Source organism: Numenius arquata, chromosome 1 (genome assembly GCF_964106895.1).
Source record: "Numenius arquata chromosome 1, bNumArq3.hap1.1, whole genome shotgun sequence".
NCBI classification, from domain to species: Eukaryota; Metazoa; Chordata; class Aves; order Charadriiformes; family Scolopacidae; genus Numenius; species Numenius arquata.
This window is the reverse complement of record NC_133576.1, coordinates 113,952,650-113,966,950: the sequence shown is the minus strand read 5'-3', so window position 1 is coordinate 113,966,950 and position 14,301 is coordinate 113,952,650. Positions and strand designations below refer to the sequence as shown.

General features: G+C 39.1%; 1 protein-coding gene across 1 annotated transcript in view; it reads right to left on the bottom strand.

The window, feature by feature from the left end:
• Positions 1–14,301, bottom strand: part of TRPC4 (transient receptor potential cation channel subfamily C member 4) — a 106,863-nt gene that overhangs the window by 32,259 nt on the left and 60,303 nt on the right. The window contains exon 3 of the mRNA XM_074159997.1: positions 10,653–10,989. Coding sequence (XP_074016098.1) covers positions 10,653–10,989 — 337 coding nt within the window. The remainder of the gene's footprint in view (positions 1–10,652; positions 10,990–14,301) is intronic.

Below are 14,301 nucleotides of genomic sequence, written 5' to 3'. Positions count from 1 at the left end.
CATAGCACAGGGGTTGGAACTAGATGGTCTTTAAGGTCCCTTCCAACCTAAACCATTCTATGATTCTATGATTCTGTGATAAGACTTTTATTTCATATATTTATCTATAGACTTAAGATTTTGAAGGTATATTTCCAGTCTTGAAATCTTTGGATGTTAGACACTGAAATGCATTTGAAAAAATGTGGACCTACTTTTCTGTCCATAAAGTAAGACTTGGTTTGCACACTCACACCTCACAACTTTAAACAGGGCAGCAGCTCAATACTATTATGAATGTTCTCTGTCCCTTTGGATAAAGCCTTGGGTTAGACACAATATATTTTTGTGCAGATTGGCAGATAACTTTCAGATGGTAAAAATTCTGGATCTATCCTCCTGATTGATCTCGTTATCAATTCGCAGCTACCTAGACATGTGATTTTACTCCTAAAGAACATGTCTCTCATTCCCATGCAAAAGAAACCAACAACAAAAAAACCCTCCCCTATGAAATCCATCCAGAGGTGTGTTAAGTTCTAAGACTTAGAACCTAGATATACCTTGTCTACATTCCTTTCTTGTACTGAATCTCGAGCAACTACAAAAATCAAATACATTTTCCATCAACCATAAAACTTCACAAAAATGTTATGCCATCTCTACAACATTGCCATTTGTCGTCTATAAATAGAATTATGGTTAAAGTCTCGCTGTACATAATAGCATCAAACTAACGTCAAAGAAATATATGAAAGGCAGTATTCTGAACTATTTTGGGTTTTAAAAAGATTTGTGGATCCCTAGCTAGTTTTGTCCTTACCTTTCCCACAAAAGGTTGGTTGCTCTGTGCTATTTTTGTTCCTTACCATTAAGTGATGGGAAGCAAGAGGTTCCTCAGGGTCAATCTCCACATGCCAAGTTCAACAACCTTTTACTATGTTTCTTGGAGAACATATTTTCCCTGGGCTGTGAAACCATTTAACTGACAAACTCAGCTCTACTCTACTATGTGATCTAGAGTTTTTCATGGATACAAGAAGTGAGACAAGCTGCTAATGATCTAAAGCTCTCTGAAGCAAAGGACAGTCACTTCAGGGAATTCAGTGAGTGTTGATAAGGCTTGAAATATCTCTTCTGTTTTACACCTGGGCTGATGAACTGATCTCTGCTGAAGCTATATGAAGGTAACAAGAACAAAGAGGCATCCTGGCATAACTCAGAGGCTCTCAGTCTCTGGAGCATATTTTGTTAACAGAATACAGTTATTTTAAAGGAACATGCACAAAATCAAAAGCACTCCTGCTTTCCCCTGGAGACAGAGAATGGGTGTTTGGGAGAGGAACAACTGTGCACAGTGTCTGGATCCTGTGCCAGGTCAGGCAAAGAGCTGGGAATGACACAGCCAGAGGCATCATTTATGTCCCAGCTCTCTTCCCAGGACCATTATACTCAAGCAAGCTGAGTCTGGGAATTGCTGGTTTAAATTACCTGTACACACAACTCAACACTGAGAATACTTAATATCTAACCTCAATTCACTCTTTGTCTTCACTTTCTTATCTGTACAATTGAATTTAATTCCTTCCCCCACAGAAGCAGTGAATATGAGTTTAGTAATGCCTCTGGAGTGCAGTGAAAAGGTAATGAAGAATACGAGGATTATGGAGCTTTTTAGCTTTTTGGATGAACTATACTCTAGCAGAGCTGAAAGCATTCAGTGCTGATTATGTACCAGCAGTGCATCTACTCTTGTGTTCAAAGGAAAGTATAATTTCTAAGAAATGGTGACCAGCTGCAAATGAAGCTGGTCTAAGCATGGCATCATGAATTATGGTGTTATATATATGTATTTCACCCCCTATGGAATAGCAGGTGCAAACAGGTTGGACAATCAGCATTAAACAGCTCCTTAAATATTTATGGCTTAGTTTCACCACCTAGTCCAATAGCATCAGATTGTTCAGTCGCTTGAGTATTTATGCAGTAAGGCATCCATAGAAGTGGGATATCTGTTCCCTTAACCTAGGATCTTAAGAAGAGACAGTATCTGTAGACCACACACTTTCTTTCATAACTTGGATAGCAAGAATTCTGACTTTCACAGTACTCCTATAAATGCCAAAAGCGAACACATGTAATTAGCAGTTCAATTTTTTTTAAGCAGATTTTGAATTTCCTTTGCAAAATGTTCTGAAATGCAAATTAATTGTAGTTCATTATCATAGTGGAAGATTAAAGGAGATTTAACTTACTACATCTGTCATAACATTATTGGCCCTTTTTCTTCTATTTTTTTTTTTTTTCTCTGTAAAACAGAGTTTTGGTAATAAACAGGAATATAAGATAAGAAAAAATGTTTAATGTCCTGGAGTGTATGTGAAAATGAATTATAACCCTAGATTGACTGCTGTGTTCAATATGACTTGGCTAGTGGGGTTAATGAAGTCAAAATTAATCAAAGATGCTCATTCAAACCATTTCAGGTTCATGTACTTAAACCATCCATACCAGTGCACTGTAGAAGATGATGGTGTAGTTGTTACAATCTAGAGAAGCATGAAAGATACTGTATTTTTGGAATGTATCATGTACTTAAACAGAAGTGTCTAGCACCATTTTAGATCCCCTATGTATCCAAGTGGGCCACTCCATGCATTGCCAAAAAAAGTACCGGTTTCCTGTATGGTATTTATCATAGATACAACCTCTCAGTGAGTATATTAGATTTCAAAAATGGGGCCAGGTGCCTCTTCATAGACAACTGACTTGCTTTCTTTATGTTTACTTTGATTTAATCTACTAATTCATAACAAACAAAATTGCTAAATGCCTGAGTTTGGAGCCAGGGGCTATGGACAGGAAATTCTACACTTTTCTGCTTTTGAACTCTGCTCTACAATAATGTTGTAAACAGAAATTTAGCCAGCCAAAAGTATTGGTCCATTCTCTCAGGTACTTTTGCATAGGAGTCTATAAATCACTTTAAAGAAAAAGTATATCCTCATTTACTGCTTGTAAATCTCTATTAAGCTCAACAGGTTTACATAGCGAGTGGACCATGCATAATTTTAGTCATTATTCTTTAATCTCCATGGCTTCATTGAAACTGGCATGTATTTATCAAAATACATTGTGGCATGTATTTATCAAAATTGATTTAATACAGCAAACAGTTTCTTGTTTTCACAAAAATATTGTGGAGAGGGTAAGGAGTAAGTCTTACATCCTAACTATTACCATAGACACCCTTAATTTATAAAACAGTATGTATCCAATGTGTATAGCACTGCCATCTAATATTCATTAAAGTGTTGTATCTCCGAAAATTTGCATGTTCTTTATCTTTGCCAGCACTTACTACATTCTCTCGCTGTTGCTAGAATAATATAATGAAGATATACTGATTAGGTATATATATAGGTTAATAGTAAGAAATACAATTTTCAAGCCTGCACAAGGCTTAGATCCACAAAAGGATACATGACCTACAGGCAGAATAAATGAATGTATAGCTTGTCTATTGAACACAGAAAGGCCTTTACAGCATTGCTCAAAAGCTCTCAAAGTCCTGCACAGACCAGCTCGGCATCATATGCACAGCTCTAGGCAAGGCCCAAAGTGGATATTTAGGGACACATGAAACTGCTCATCCTCTTCTCTCCTATTAAAAGGCATGTAAGGATCTGAACATCTTGATACCGAGGATCTAAACTTCATATTTGGGAGCCCAGTCCCATGAAGGGGTTTAGTCATTGAAATCTTCTGCTATTCAACATCTAAATTAAGTACACAGTACTGAAAGTAAAATTCACCATGCAAGAGACCTAAATTCCCCATAAATTGCATTTTATGCTCCCTTTGAGTTTCAAGCCCCTAGCCAAGGTCCACAGTTTATGAATATTAAGTGCTAAGACAGCCTGAACAAGAGGAACAGCAGGAACTGGAAAGAGGAATGAGACTCAAACACTGCGCCTCACCAGCACTTAGAAGCCTATCTCAGGGCTTCAGATAGATGTCTATGTAAGACTGAGTTTCAGCATCCAAAACATCTTCCTTTCCTGAAATGCTTAAACTATGCCCCACAAGAGTAGTGCGAATGTTTGGCACTGCAGCTTTATGGCTAAAATCCTTGCACAGGGAACAGGAAACCTGCCTTTTCTCAGACTGAATCTCTATCCCAGGAGAGTGTTAGGGCAGGAATAACTGTGTGGGGATGAAACATTCACCACTCCTGCTAAAAATGGGAGAAAGGGAAAATTAAGGAGAGAGAACTAAAGATGACAAAGCACCCAACAGGTGTCTTAAGTCTCCTTACTGAGGGCCCCTACTAGGAAGCAAAGCCAGGTTTTGCACACACCCTGCAAGCTTTTCCTGTTTTCCTTATCCTCAAGCTATATGATTTTAATGTTTAAATGTGAAATAGGAGAAAGCAAATGGAACTCAACTGAAAACAGGATTGAAATCCAAAGGGTATCTCAGGATCATGTGAAAAACCGCTTCCATCAGCAAAACAGTGATTGCAAGAAAGCATCTGACTGTGTGATATAGACTGATATGTCTATATCTGACATATATAGACTGCGTGTCTATATATGATTACTTTATATTTTCTTGTAAAAGCGGAGTCCTTGTTTGCAGCTCTAAGGCATTGCCTGGGGGAGGGAATTTTTCCTTATCCAATAAAAGCGCATTTAAAATGAACATTCAGACAGTCATCGTTAAGGAAGAGAACTCCCTTTATTTTTAGTACTCTATTTTAAACTGTAAAAGGCCATTAAAGATAGGCAGAGCACTGTTCCACCTAGCCTAAACTCCAACAGGTCCTGAATGCTCAGGGAAAGGATTTGAAGACAGGATAAAGTAGAAGCTTCCAGCTTTCCTAAGTCCAGGGGTATCCTTGTCCAGAAATCACATCTCTGCCACTGTGACTCGGAACCACTGATTATGGCTGGTTGGACACTATGGATGGGATTCCGGAACCAAAGAACAGGCTGTATCTCCATTTTAGATGGAAGACACATTTACAAAGGGTTTTCATCTTTAGGATAGATTTTTACTAGAATAGCAAAAAACCCCATATGCTACCCATATTTAACTAGAGGTCATGGCACCGTTGAAAATGTTTTCCCAAAGAAAAAGTCTCCTGACCTTTTTTTATCATAATCAAGACAAGACATTTTTCTTTGGCCTTAGTTTTGGAAATAGCAAGAGTTTTCTAGATTAGATCTTAAGCACACAAAGACAGATATCAGCCAACACCACCAACAACCAAAGAATAAAATCAAATAATCTATGTAGAAAATGTTAAATACTTAAAACCTGGTAAACCTACAAGTAACTGAGTAAAAGGTCCCATTACAGCAAGAAGCAGGCAGTCCTGACAAGTGGCTCTCCTGATGTTTAAATAAATAATTTCATTAGTGGGTCCAGTTTTGAGATCCCCAACAAAAAAGATATTAACTGACTGAAGTGAACCTAGTGAAAGGCCATCAAGGTGACTGGGGGCTGGACCACACGATATACAAGAAGAGGCTGAGGGAGCCACGTTTGTTCAGCCTAGAGAAGAGGACACTAATGGGGGGGCTATTACCACTGTCATCCACTAATGTAATTTCTGCTTATGAATAACTGGAGCCAGACTTGTCCTAGAGGTGTACATTGGAAGGCCAAGAGGTAATACTTGGATATTCTGGCATGGGATATTCCAGCTGATGCCAAGAAAAAAGCTCACCGGTGGCTAGACACGGGCACAGGTTGCTGAGAGAGGCGGTGGAATATCCATCCCCGGAGAAATTCAAGATTCAACTGGACAAGGGCCTGAGAAATCTGAGCTATCTTTTTAGTTAGCCTGTGTTGAGCAGTGCTTGGACTAAATGGCCTTGAGTGGTCATTACGTGCATTAGCCTTCCTTCTGACAAGTTGTGTTCCAGCTTTGTCTGGGATTATTTTCCTCTTCTGCACTTTATCTGTCACTACTGGTTATGTACTGTTTCATCTTGCTGTCCTTATTATCCTGGAACACATCAATTTGTACTAGCTGTTTAATTTTTTACACAACACTTTCTTGACCAATTTTAGAAGATGATGCACAGTGTGCTTGCCACCACTGTGATCACTTCATCTGAAGTGTGTTTCTGTGCCATCGGTTTGGATGTACATTGTGCTAAGTACTGACAAGGCTGTACACTCCCGTACATCCCACCAGCAGTTTGCTGACCACAAATGTTTGTAGTTTGCCCAGTTCCCAAACATCCACATTCTCTATAGATTCATATACTCCAATAGTATAAACCACTGACAGGAAGGATGGGGAGTGGATTGTTAAAGCTGCATTCTTGCTCCAGGCATTATTCTGAACAACATAATTATGATGAACATTTAAAGATGACCATAAAAGAGCAAAAAACTCATCAAAACAAATTTGCTTAAAAAATGTTCTTTTGCTGCAGCCACCCCAAATAACTGGCAGGGAGCTTTTCAACCACGTCTACTAAGCATCAAGTTTGTCTGGCTGTTGGCTTTCTCCTCTGAATTTTGCAGCATTCCCTAGTGAAACAAATGTCCACTGAGGGGACATTTAACATGGTCACTGTTAGGTTTGGAGCTAGGGTTTAGAGCAGAACAGGTATGGCAAGTCTACAGGGATCAATGTGATCCTTAAGTGAGTTGCAGCCAAGATACACAGAGGGTGAAGCTGGGTCTTATTTCCCCTTTACATCACTGTAATTATGCTCAGAGGCCACTTGGCAACTGGATGGGGAATTTGATTATGGAAAATATTGTTCTTCCACATTTTTATTCACAAGATGGGGTTCTTGTTTTTCCTGTCCTTTTTTTCAGTGGTGATGGATTCTCAAATATAGGGAACAGGCCTATGTTTCTGTAGAGTGAAGTATCTGGCATGCTTGGGAGATCTGAATCAACAACTAACAAGAAGAAAAAAATTATTTTCCTTACCAAAAAAAACCTTGTTTCTTATTTGTTAAAATGCAAGGTCAGAAGATTCTGACTCTTCTTGCTGAGAAATTTTTCCACAACTGAACTGCTTCTTAAAGCTATAACATTAGCCTTGTTATACTGACTTACTGTTCCATGGATAATCACCACATACTGTAACACCACTTGTGTAATAATTTAATCATGTAAAAGACAAAATTAATGCAGAAGTTTCCTTAAGAGACTTTTAAAATGTAAAATTGATAGTCTCTATGGAAATGTAGCCCAATACAGGTTTTTCCTCTGAGCCTCCTACTCTAGTGACACTTTTAATATGTGCTAATTATGCACATTCATCCTTCTTTTACATAGTAGTAGGCAAATGCTATTTACTGTTTGATCATTGGAGAGGTTAGATTGTTATGGACAATATTGAAACCTCTTAATTTCTATGAAATATATGCATACTGAAATTCATGTTGATGAGAAGCCTGGAAAGTAGAGCTCCTCTTCCTCTCTTAATTTTAAAGGAGGTAGCTATTAAAATGCAAATTACATGCAGAGTTATTTGAATTAAGAGAAAGACAAACAAAAAATTCTGTTGTTTAAAATGTTGATAGTTTTGACATGGCGTAGCTACTCCAGGATAACCTTTGCTTTGGGAAAAGGTTTTATTTGGTCATGTTTTATCTCAGACTTCAATATTTTTCACCTACATCCAGAAAAATGCAAAGACATATCTATGTACCCCAGATTCGGGCTCCCTTGTGTAATTCAAGAGTGCTGCATTTACTCTTTTTAAGAATACTGCTTAACAGTATAGTTTGAAGAGACGAAGTGACAGACTAAATTGTGGCATGGAAGAAACCGTAGCTTATTGATAAGGACTTAACTATTTAGTTTATTAAAAGATGACTAGACCAGTTTGTATGTATGTGAATATGAAAACAGCTGAGATTCATTCCTTTAAAAAAACCAAACCAAACCAAACTGAAGCTGAAATAGACACGTTCATCACATGCTGTGAGCCGAAGTGTCCTATGGAGATGCTTGTCTGTCTCCTTCAATGATAGAGGGTACTTAGGTACATAATTAATTGCCTGAGATTACGATGGGTGATTCTGGGGCCTTATTATTTGGGTGGGCTAAGACACTGCAGCAACCAAAGTCTGAAAGCTGAACCCAGCAAATGTGAAACTGGAACTACAGTAAACCACTACTAAGGAACCACTAGAGATCAGTGTGTTTTTACATTGGTTTAGATGCAAGAGATTTTGGAAGGCACAGTTTCTCTGTAACATTATAGCCTAGATTTAACCACAAGCTATTTGACCACATGGTATCTGACTATTGATCTTTATTCATGCCCATGAATATTTGTTTAAGTAAGAAGTTCCCTTGACTTGACCTGTACTCCTTGTAGAGAAAGGCCTTATTCAGCACAGGCAGTACTGGCATAATCTGACCATAAGAGTCTATACTGCAAATATTAATGCTACTTTTAGAAATGATAGTCATCTTCATAGTCATAATTCTCAGGGTTAATGGCTTCTTCAAACAAGTGCATTGGGATGATGACTTACTTAAACCCTTTCCTAAGAAAACAACAGTGTCAGAGGTTAAGGGCAATGGAGGTTCCTCCTCTTCCCACTGCATGTTTTCTGGAGAGGATTTGGTCATTGAAATCTTAGAACTGCCTTTAACTGAAACTAGCCCTTACCCTTCTCAAATTGTGCCTTTTTCTCTGGGCTCTAATTTCTTTCTTTAAAAAGACAGCTTAATGATAAAACCTGCTTTGGCATGTCAAGGTCTATGTGTCAGCTATGCATTTGTTCTTACTATCCTTCAACCTCAGGATACTGTGAAAGCTGCATAGATATTGACCACCTGCTGTTTTGGAAAGCTGAACAGAAAAGCGACTAATCTCTCCTCTGGGCACAGGATAGTGCAGAAGAGCCCCCTGCTCCTCCTCCAGCATTGTAGCATTTACTTCTAAGGAAGTAATGTATCAAACTAATGAGCTTTATAATGGTTTCTTATTTCTTAATGCTACATAACTTAGGAAATTTACTGAAGGAATTTTTTTTTTTAATATTTAAATGTGAATCTCACCCATTGATGTTACTCTGACTTGTCTGTAGGAAGCCTAAGCAGCCTGCCAGATTGATTAATTCCTCCGCAATAATTCCAGTTACTGGCTCTTCTTTTGAATGTTAGTAGCAATATTTACCCAGTGAAGGACAACACACCTTACAGTGAAGGCTGGTGATGAAGACTGTGTTATGCTGTGCTATCATTGGATTATCTCAGAAAGCAGCTCATCTGTGGAAGGCAGGTCCTTCTCAGAGGTTCCTGACAAGCAAGTGTACACAGGGTTTTCAGTCATGCCTGCTTGTTTGCTTAAGTGAAGGACAGATGCAACCCTGCCTCCTGCTTCCCGCAGGGCTTCACCAAGGAACATAGAGGAAAGCCACTGACTCATTCTTCTCTGGAATATCAGGCACTACCAATTAGTGTATTACAAACTCAACATGGCATTGTAAATTAGATATGATCAATGATGCCAAAAGCCTTGTCACTTTAGTTGCTCTAGAAAAAGCAAGGTGTTTGGGAAAAAGCTGCAAAAGGGTAGAGAAACAGCATCTTAATAGGAAGCTCTGAGAGAGGTAGCAATATCAAAACACCACCAAAACATTTCAAAAAAGTTTGTGCATGAACTTGTCTATGTGATGACAATTTAAATGAAGATATCAAACTTAAGTTCTTGCAGTTAAGGCTAAGTCCCTTCTTCCACAATTTCACTTCAATCAAGACCAAGTATATTTGGCCTGTCCTGGTCCAACTTGTGTTGGTTCCTAAAATAAGAAACAGGGGAGAGACCATGGCACGCCAAGAGAGATACCATGTAGCAAGGGAGACACGTGAAGGTAGATAGGACCTAGGATAGTCCCATACGATAGGATTGAGCAATCACACAGGAAGGCATTTAAGGCTGACATGGCCCATACAAAGTAGGCTTTCAATAATCCCAGACTGAAATTTTTATTTTAAACTGTCAGGACAGAGTGGGAATCTTTTCGCTCATTTTAAAAATGCTAGGGTATTTTTCTTATTCCTTCTGATGTAAAATATTTTCTTTGAAGTTAGTGATAAGTTCTCATCAATGGTTTTGCACAGAAAAAAATACTCTGCATGCATATTGTAATGAAAATACTCACTTTAAAATGCTGGTCAGACTATTTGCAATAGGTGGGTCTGTTGTATTAGAAAGAAGCATACTTTAGGTAACTAAGGTTAGTGATAACACTCCAGAAGTGACACTGTGCCTCATTTTAATACATGAAAAATAATTTTTGTGGCAAAGGGACCCTTTTTAAAAGTAGACTAACAAAGAAAAGAAATGGACATGTAGTAGAATCAGAACAATTTCTGGCCTGGAGAAAACAGATATTAAAAAGAATATCAATACGTATGTTTCAAGGCACTGCTCAGTCACAGGAAAGAACTCCCGATATCTTTTGTTTTCCCTCATTGTAATGTGTCAAGTGGTGACACTTTGGATTTTTAAACTCTTCCCAAGTTGTCTACCACTCTTGCTAGGTATTGGAGGAGATGGACCATTTGCCTGTTTTGCTAGGTCAATAATTCGTGACAGAACTCTCTACTATGAATGCTTGGCAAAGCCACAGGGGTCAAAACATTTTTCACTGTATTTTCTTTAGTAATACATTTACCCAGGACCCACGGTAATATCATCCACTCGACGATGGTTGGTGGCGGTCCCTGCATGCTCAGGTCTGACCTGTCAATGTGCTGAGAGGCAAGCAACAGCAGGAACAGAAAAGTCAGGTAGGATGCAGTATGGCAGATAAATTTGATAAATGGCTTTCTGATGAATAGCCCTAATGGGCTTTTGGGAGCTATCAGGTAGCACACAGAGAAGACTGGGAAAAGGAGTCCTATCACAACACATGTCAACATCTTCACAGCCCAGTGTCGCCTCCTCCATCCGGGGAACTCATCGTACCAGCGGGATGCGAGCAGTTGCTGGCAGTTGGGCTGAGCAACAAACTACAGAGAGAAGAAGAAAGGAAGATGGTTAGTTCCTTGTTACCTCTGTGAAGTTATTTCCATTCTATGTATGTTATGATAAATGACCTTTGGATAGAGATTAAAAAAATGTAAAATAAGCCTGTGCAAGCCCACTCATACTGATAATACCAGCAAGATAGGACTGGGTCAGCCTGCCCTTTCTTCAATGCAAAAAGTATAGAACAAAGCCATTAAAATTCACTTTTCACAGTAAAACTTGACCTCCCTGTTGGTTGAGTACACAAGGAGTCAACAGACTGTAAAACACATGTACCTCAAAAGCTGAAAAAAACCATGTACCTCAAACTGAAAAACAAGTTCACAAAAACTTCCATTATTCAATAGCAACGTTTCTGGAGAATTCACAGAACACAAGGTGGAAGTCACTATGAAAATGAAAAACAAGACTGAGATCTGTAAACAGTGAAACTGAATTCCACTGCCATGAACAAACTATTTTCAGTATGTTCCCTGCTAATTCTCTAAAAATCAAATTTACATGCTTTTATACTGACAAAAGTCTTACATTACATAATGCTTGCACAATACAAACTACGCACTAGCATTCCCCTGTCCTTCACTAATCCTTGTCAGGATTACTCCTATCCCGTAAAATATTTTATGGTTGGTCTGTTCTCCATGATGTGATTTCCGTTTTTAAAATATGATCCTTAAAATTAAACTTCACCAAAAAAACCCCAAATGCAGTAAATATTTAATATGTTTCAGACAGCTTTTCGAAAAAGCTTTAAGTATATTCCAGGGTTTTATGTCATATTTTAATTTGATCACTAGTTCCTATTTTCCCTAATGCTTTCTTTTACAAAGGGGACATAGACTAGCAGCATGCTAGACTTGTCATGAGATATAGAATAGAAGCAACACATGCATCATAGAGAGCCAGAGTTGCTGCATTTTGTTTAAAAAAAAAATAAAAAAATAAAGAAAAGAAGCATTTTCCTTATGTTACTGTGGTGGTTTGGCCTTCTCTAGACGACAGGTTCCCACCAAGCTGCTCTACCACTCCTCCTCCTCAGTTGGATGGGCTTCCCATGGTGTCACAGCCTCCTTCAGTAGGTCCTTCACAGGCTGCAGGTGGATATCTGCTCCACTGTGGACGTCCACGGGCTGCAGGGCCACAGCCCGCCTCACCATGGTCTTCATATGGGCTGCAGGGGAATCTCTGCTTCGGCACCTGGACCACTCCTCCCGCTCCTTCTTCACTGACCTTGGTGTCTGCAGAGTTGTTGCTCTCACATATTCTCACTCCTCTCTCTGGCTCCAATTGCTGTTGCACAATTGGTTTTTTTTACCCTTCTTAAATACATTATCTCAGAGGCACTATCATCGTCACTGATGGGCTTGGCCTTGGCCAGTGGTGGGTTCGTCTTGGAGCTGGCTGGCATTGGCTCTGTCAGACATAGGCAGTTTCTAGCAGCTTCTCACAGAAGCCATCCCTGCAGCAGCTTCTCACAGAAGCCACCCCCTGTAGCCACGCAAACCCAATACAGTTACACACATGCATATATACATACATTGGATCGAATCATCAGCTGAAGACATAGTAAAGGTATGCAGAATCTTCTTTATCTTATTAACTAATAAAAGTGTTAATTTATACCAGGTAATTTCAGATTTGAGTTCTAATCAAATGCAGCTAGTTTGGGATTTTACATTATTTTGATAATACTTATAATCACAAGAGCCAAGTTCCTTTAGGTTAATGAAATCACTGGGATTACTACTGGTAAAATGCTATTTAGGTTGCAACGAAATGAGAGTCAGCATGCATCTTCCTATACATGTCTGGATCTTGTCAGAAATGTTAACCTAAGCCAAATTCAAACCTAGTGTATGTTAATGAAATGCCAGTGTCCTTAACAGAGGCATATTTGTCTACCAGACACCACCACTGAAGCTGCCTCTGACTGTTGTGAAAGAGAAGAAAACTTACTCATACCATGAAAATAGCCTTAAAAAAGAGTAACAGAGTGTTGTCTTACATTAGGAAAAATGCATTTGTAAGGTTTCAGGGCATTTGTTTCAAGATAGAAATGTCTGGAATAATACTGCATGGAGTCAGAGCAGATGGTTTCAGAGTTGTGTTTTTGCCAAGCTTTTGACAAGGGTCTCCCTACAAAATCGTTCACCTCAATTTGCTTGGCTAGGTACAGAAAAGTGCTTTGCTTGACTAGTGAAAAAGTATGACTCATGGACTAATTCCTGAGTAAAATATTTTCCTTCTTCTTCCCTGGAGTGTTTCCCTTTCTTCATACTACTTTACATACCCTTCCCATTACATATCCTCTCACCTAAAAGTAACCTGTTCTTAAATCTTCTCTGTATCTTCTTTCTCAATACCTTTGGGCTGCCATCATTGTGTTGGGGACCCAGGTGAAGGAACAAGTTTCAGTGGCTAGCAAATGCTGGTGATAGAAATAGGGGCCCTACTATTTTTAGCCCAGCATGGCTAAAAATGAATTAATTTCCCTTGCTGTAGTGTAGAGGAAATTAAGTAAAAGGAGGGTTTTTTCCAGTGTCCATCAAATATTGGCCTGCCCTGGGGCTGAGTAGACCAGAACTGATGCAGAGGTACCTCATGCCATGAGGAGATGCTAACTGCACCATCTAGATGGTGCTCCACACTGGGTGGGAAGTAGCTGCTTAGTTCTAATCTTTACACAGAATAATAAGCAAAAATTTCAATGTTAATATAGAAAGCATTTCTGAACAGGCTTGAAAAATTTTTTCTTGTCTACTAATACCCATATTAAATTTTGTTGTATTGTAACTGTATTGCTAAAGTAAGATGTGTTAAAGACAAGGATTACTTTGTGAGGCACAGGAAGTTTTTCAGTAAGTGCAGAAAATCCCAAAAACTGAAGAATCAATTTTTTAATTGTAATTTTTAAATAAATTAGCTCATGAGGTTCAATAAGGCTAATTGCAGGGTCCTGCACCTGGGTTGGGGGAAACCCTGGTATCAATACAGGCTTGAAGGGACTGAGAGCAGCCCTGTCAAGAAGAGCTTGGGCATAATGGTGGATGAAAAGCTGGACATGAGCCAGCAATATGTGCCTGCATCGCAGAAGGCCAACCCTATCCTGGGCCGCATCAAGAGAATCATGGCGAGCAGGTTGAGAGAGGTGATTCTGCCACTCTACTCTGCTCTGATGAGACCCCACATGGAGTACTGCATCCAGCTGTGGAGCCCTCAGTATACGAAAGACATGGACAAGTTTGAGCTGGTCCAGAGCATGGACACAAAAATAATCAGAGGGATGGAACACC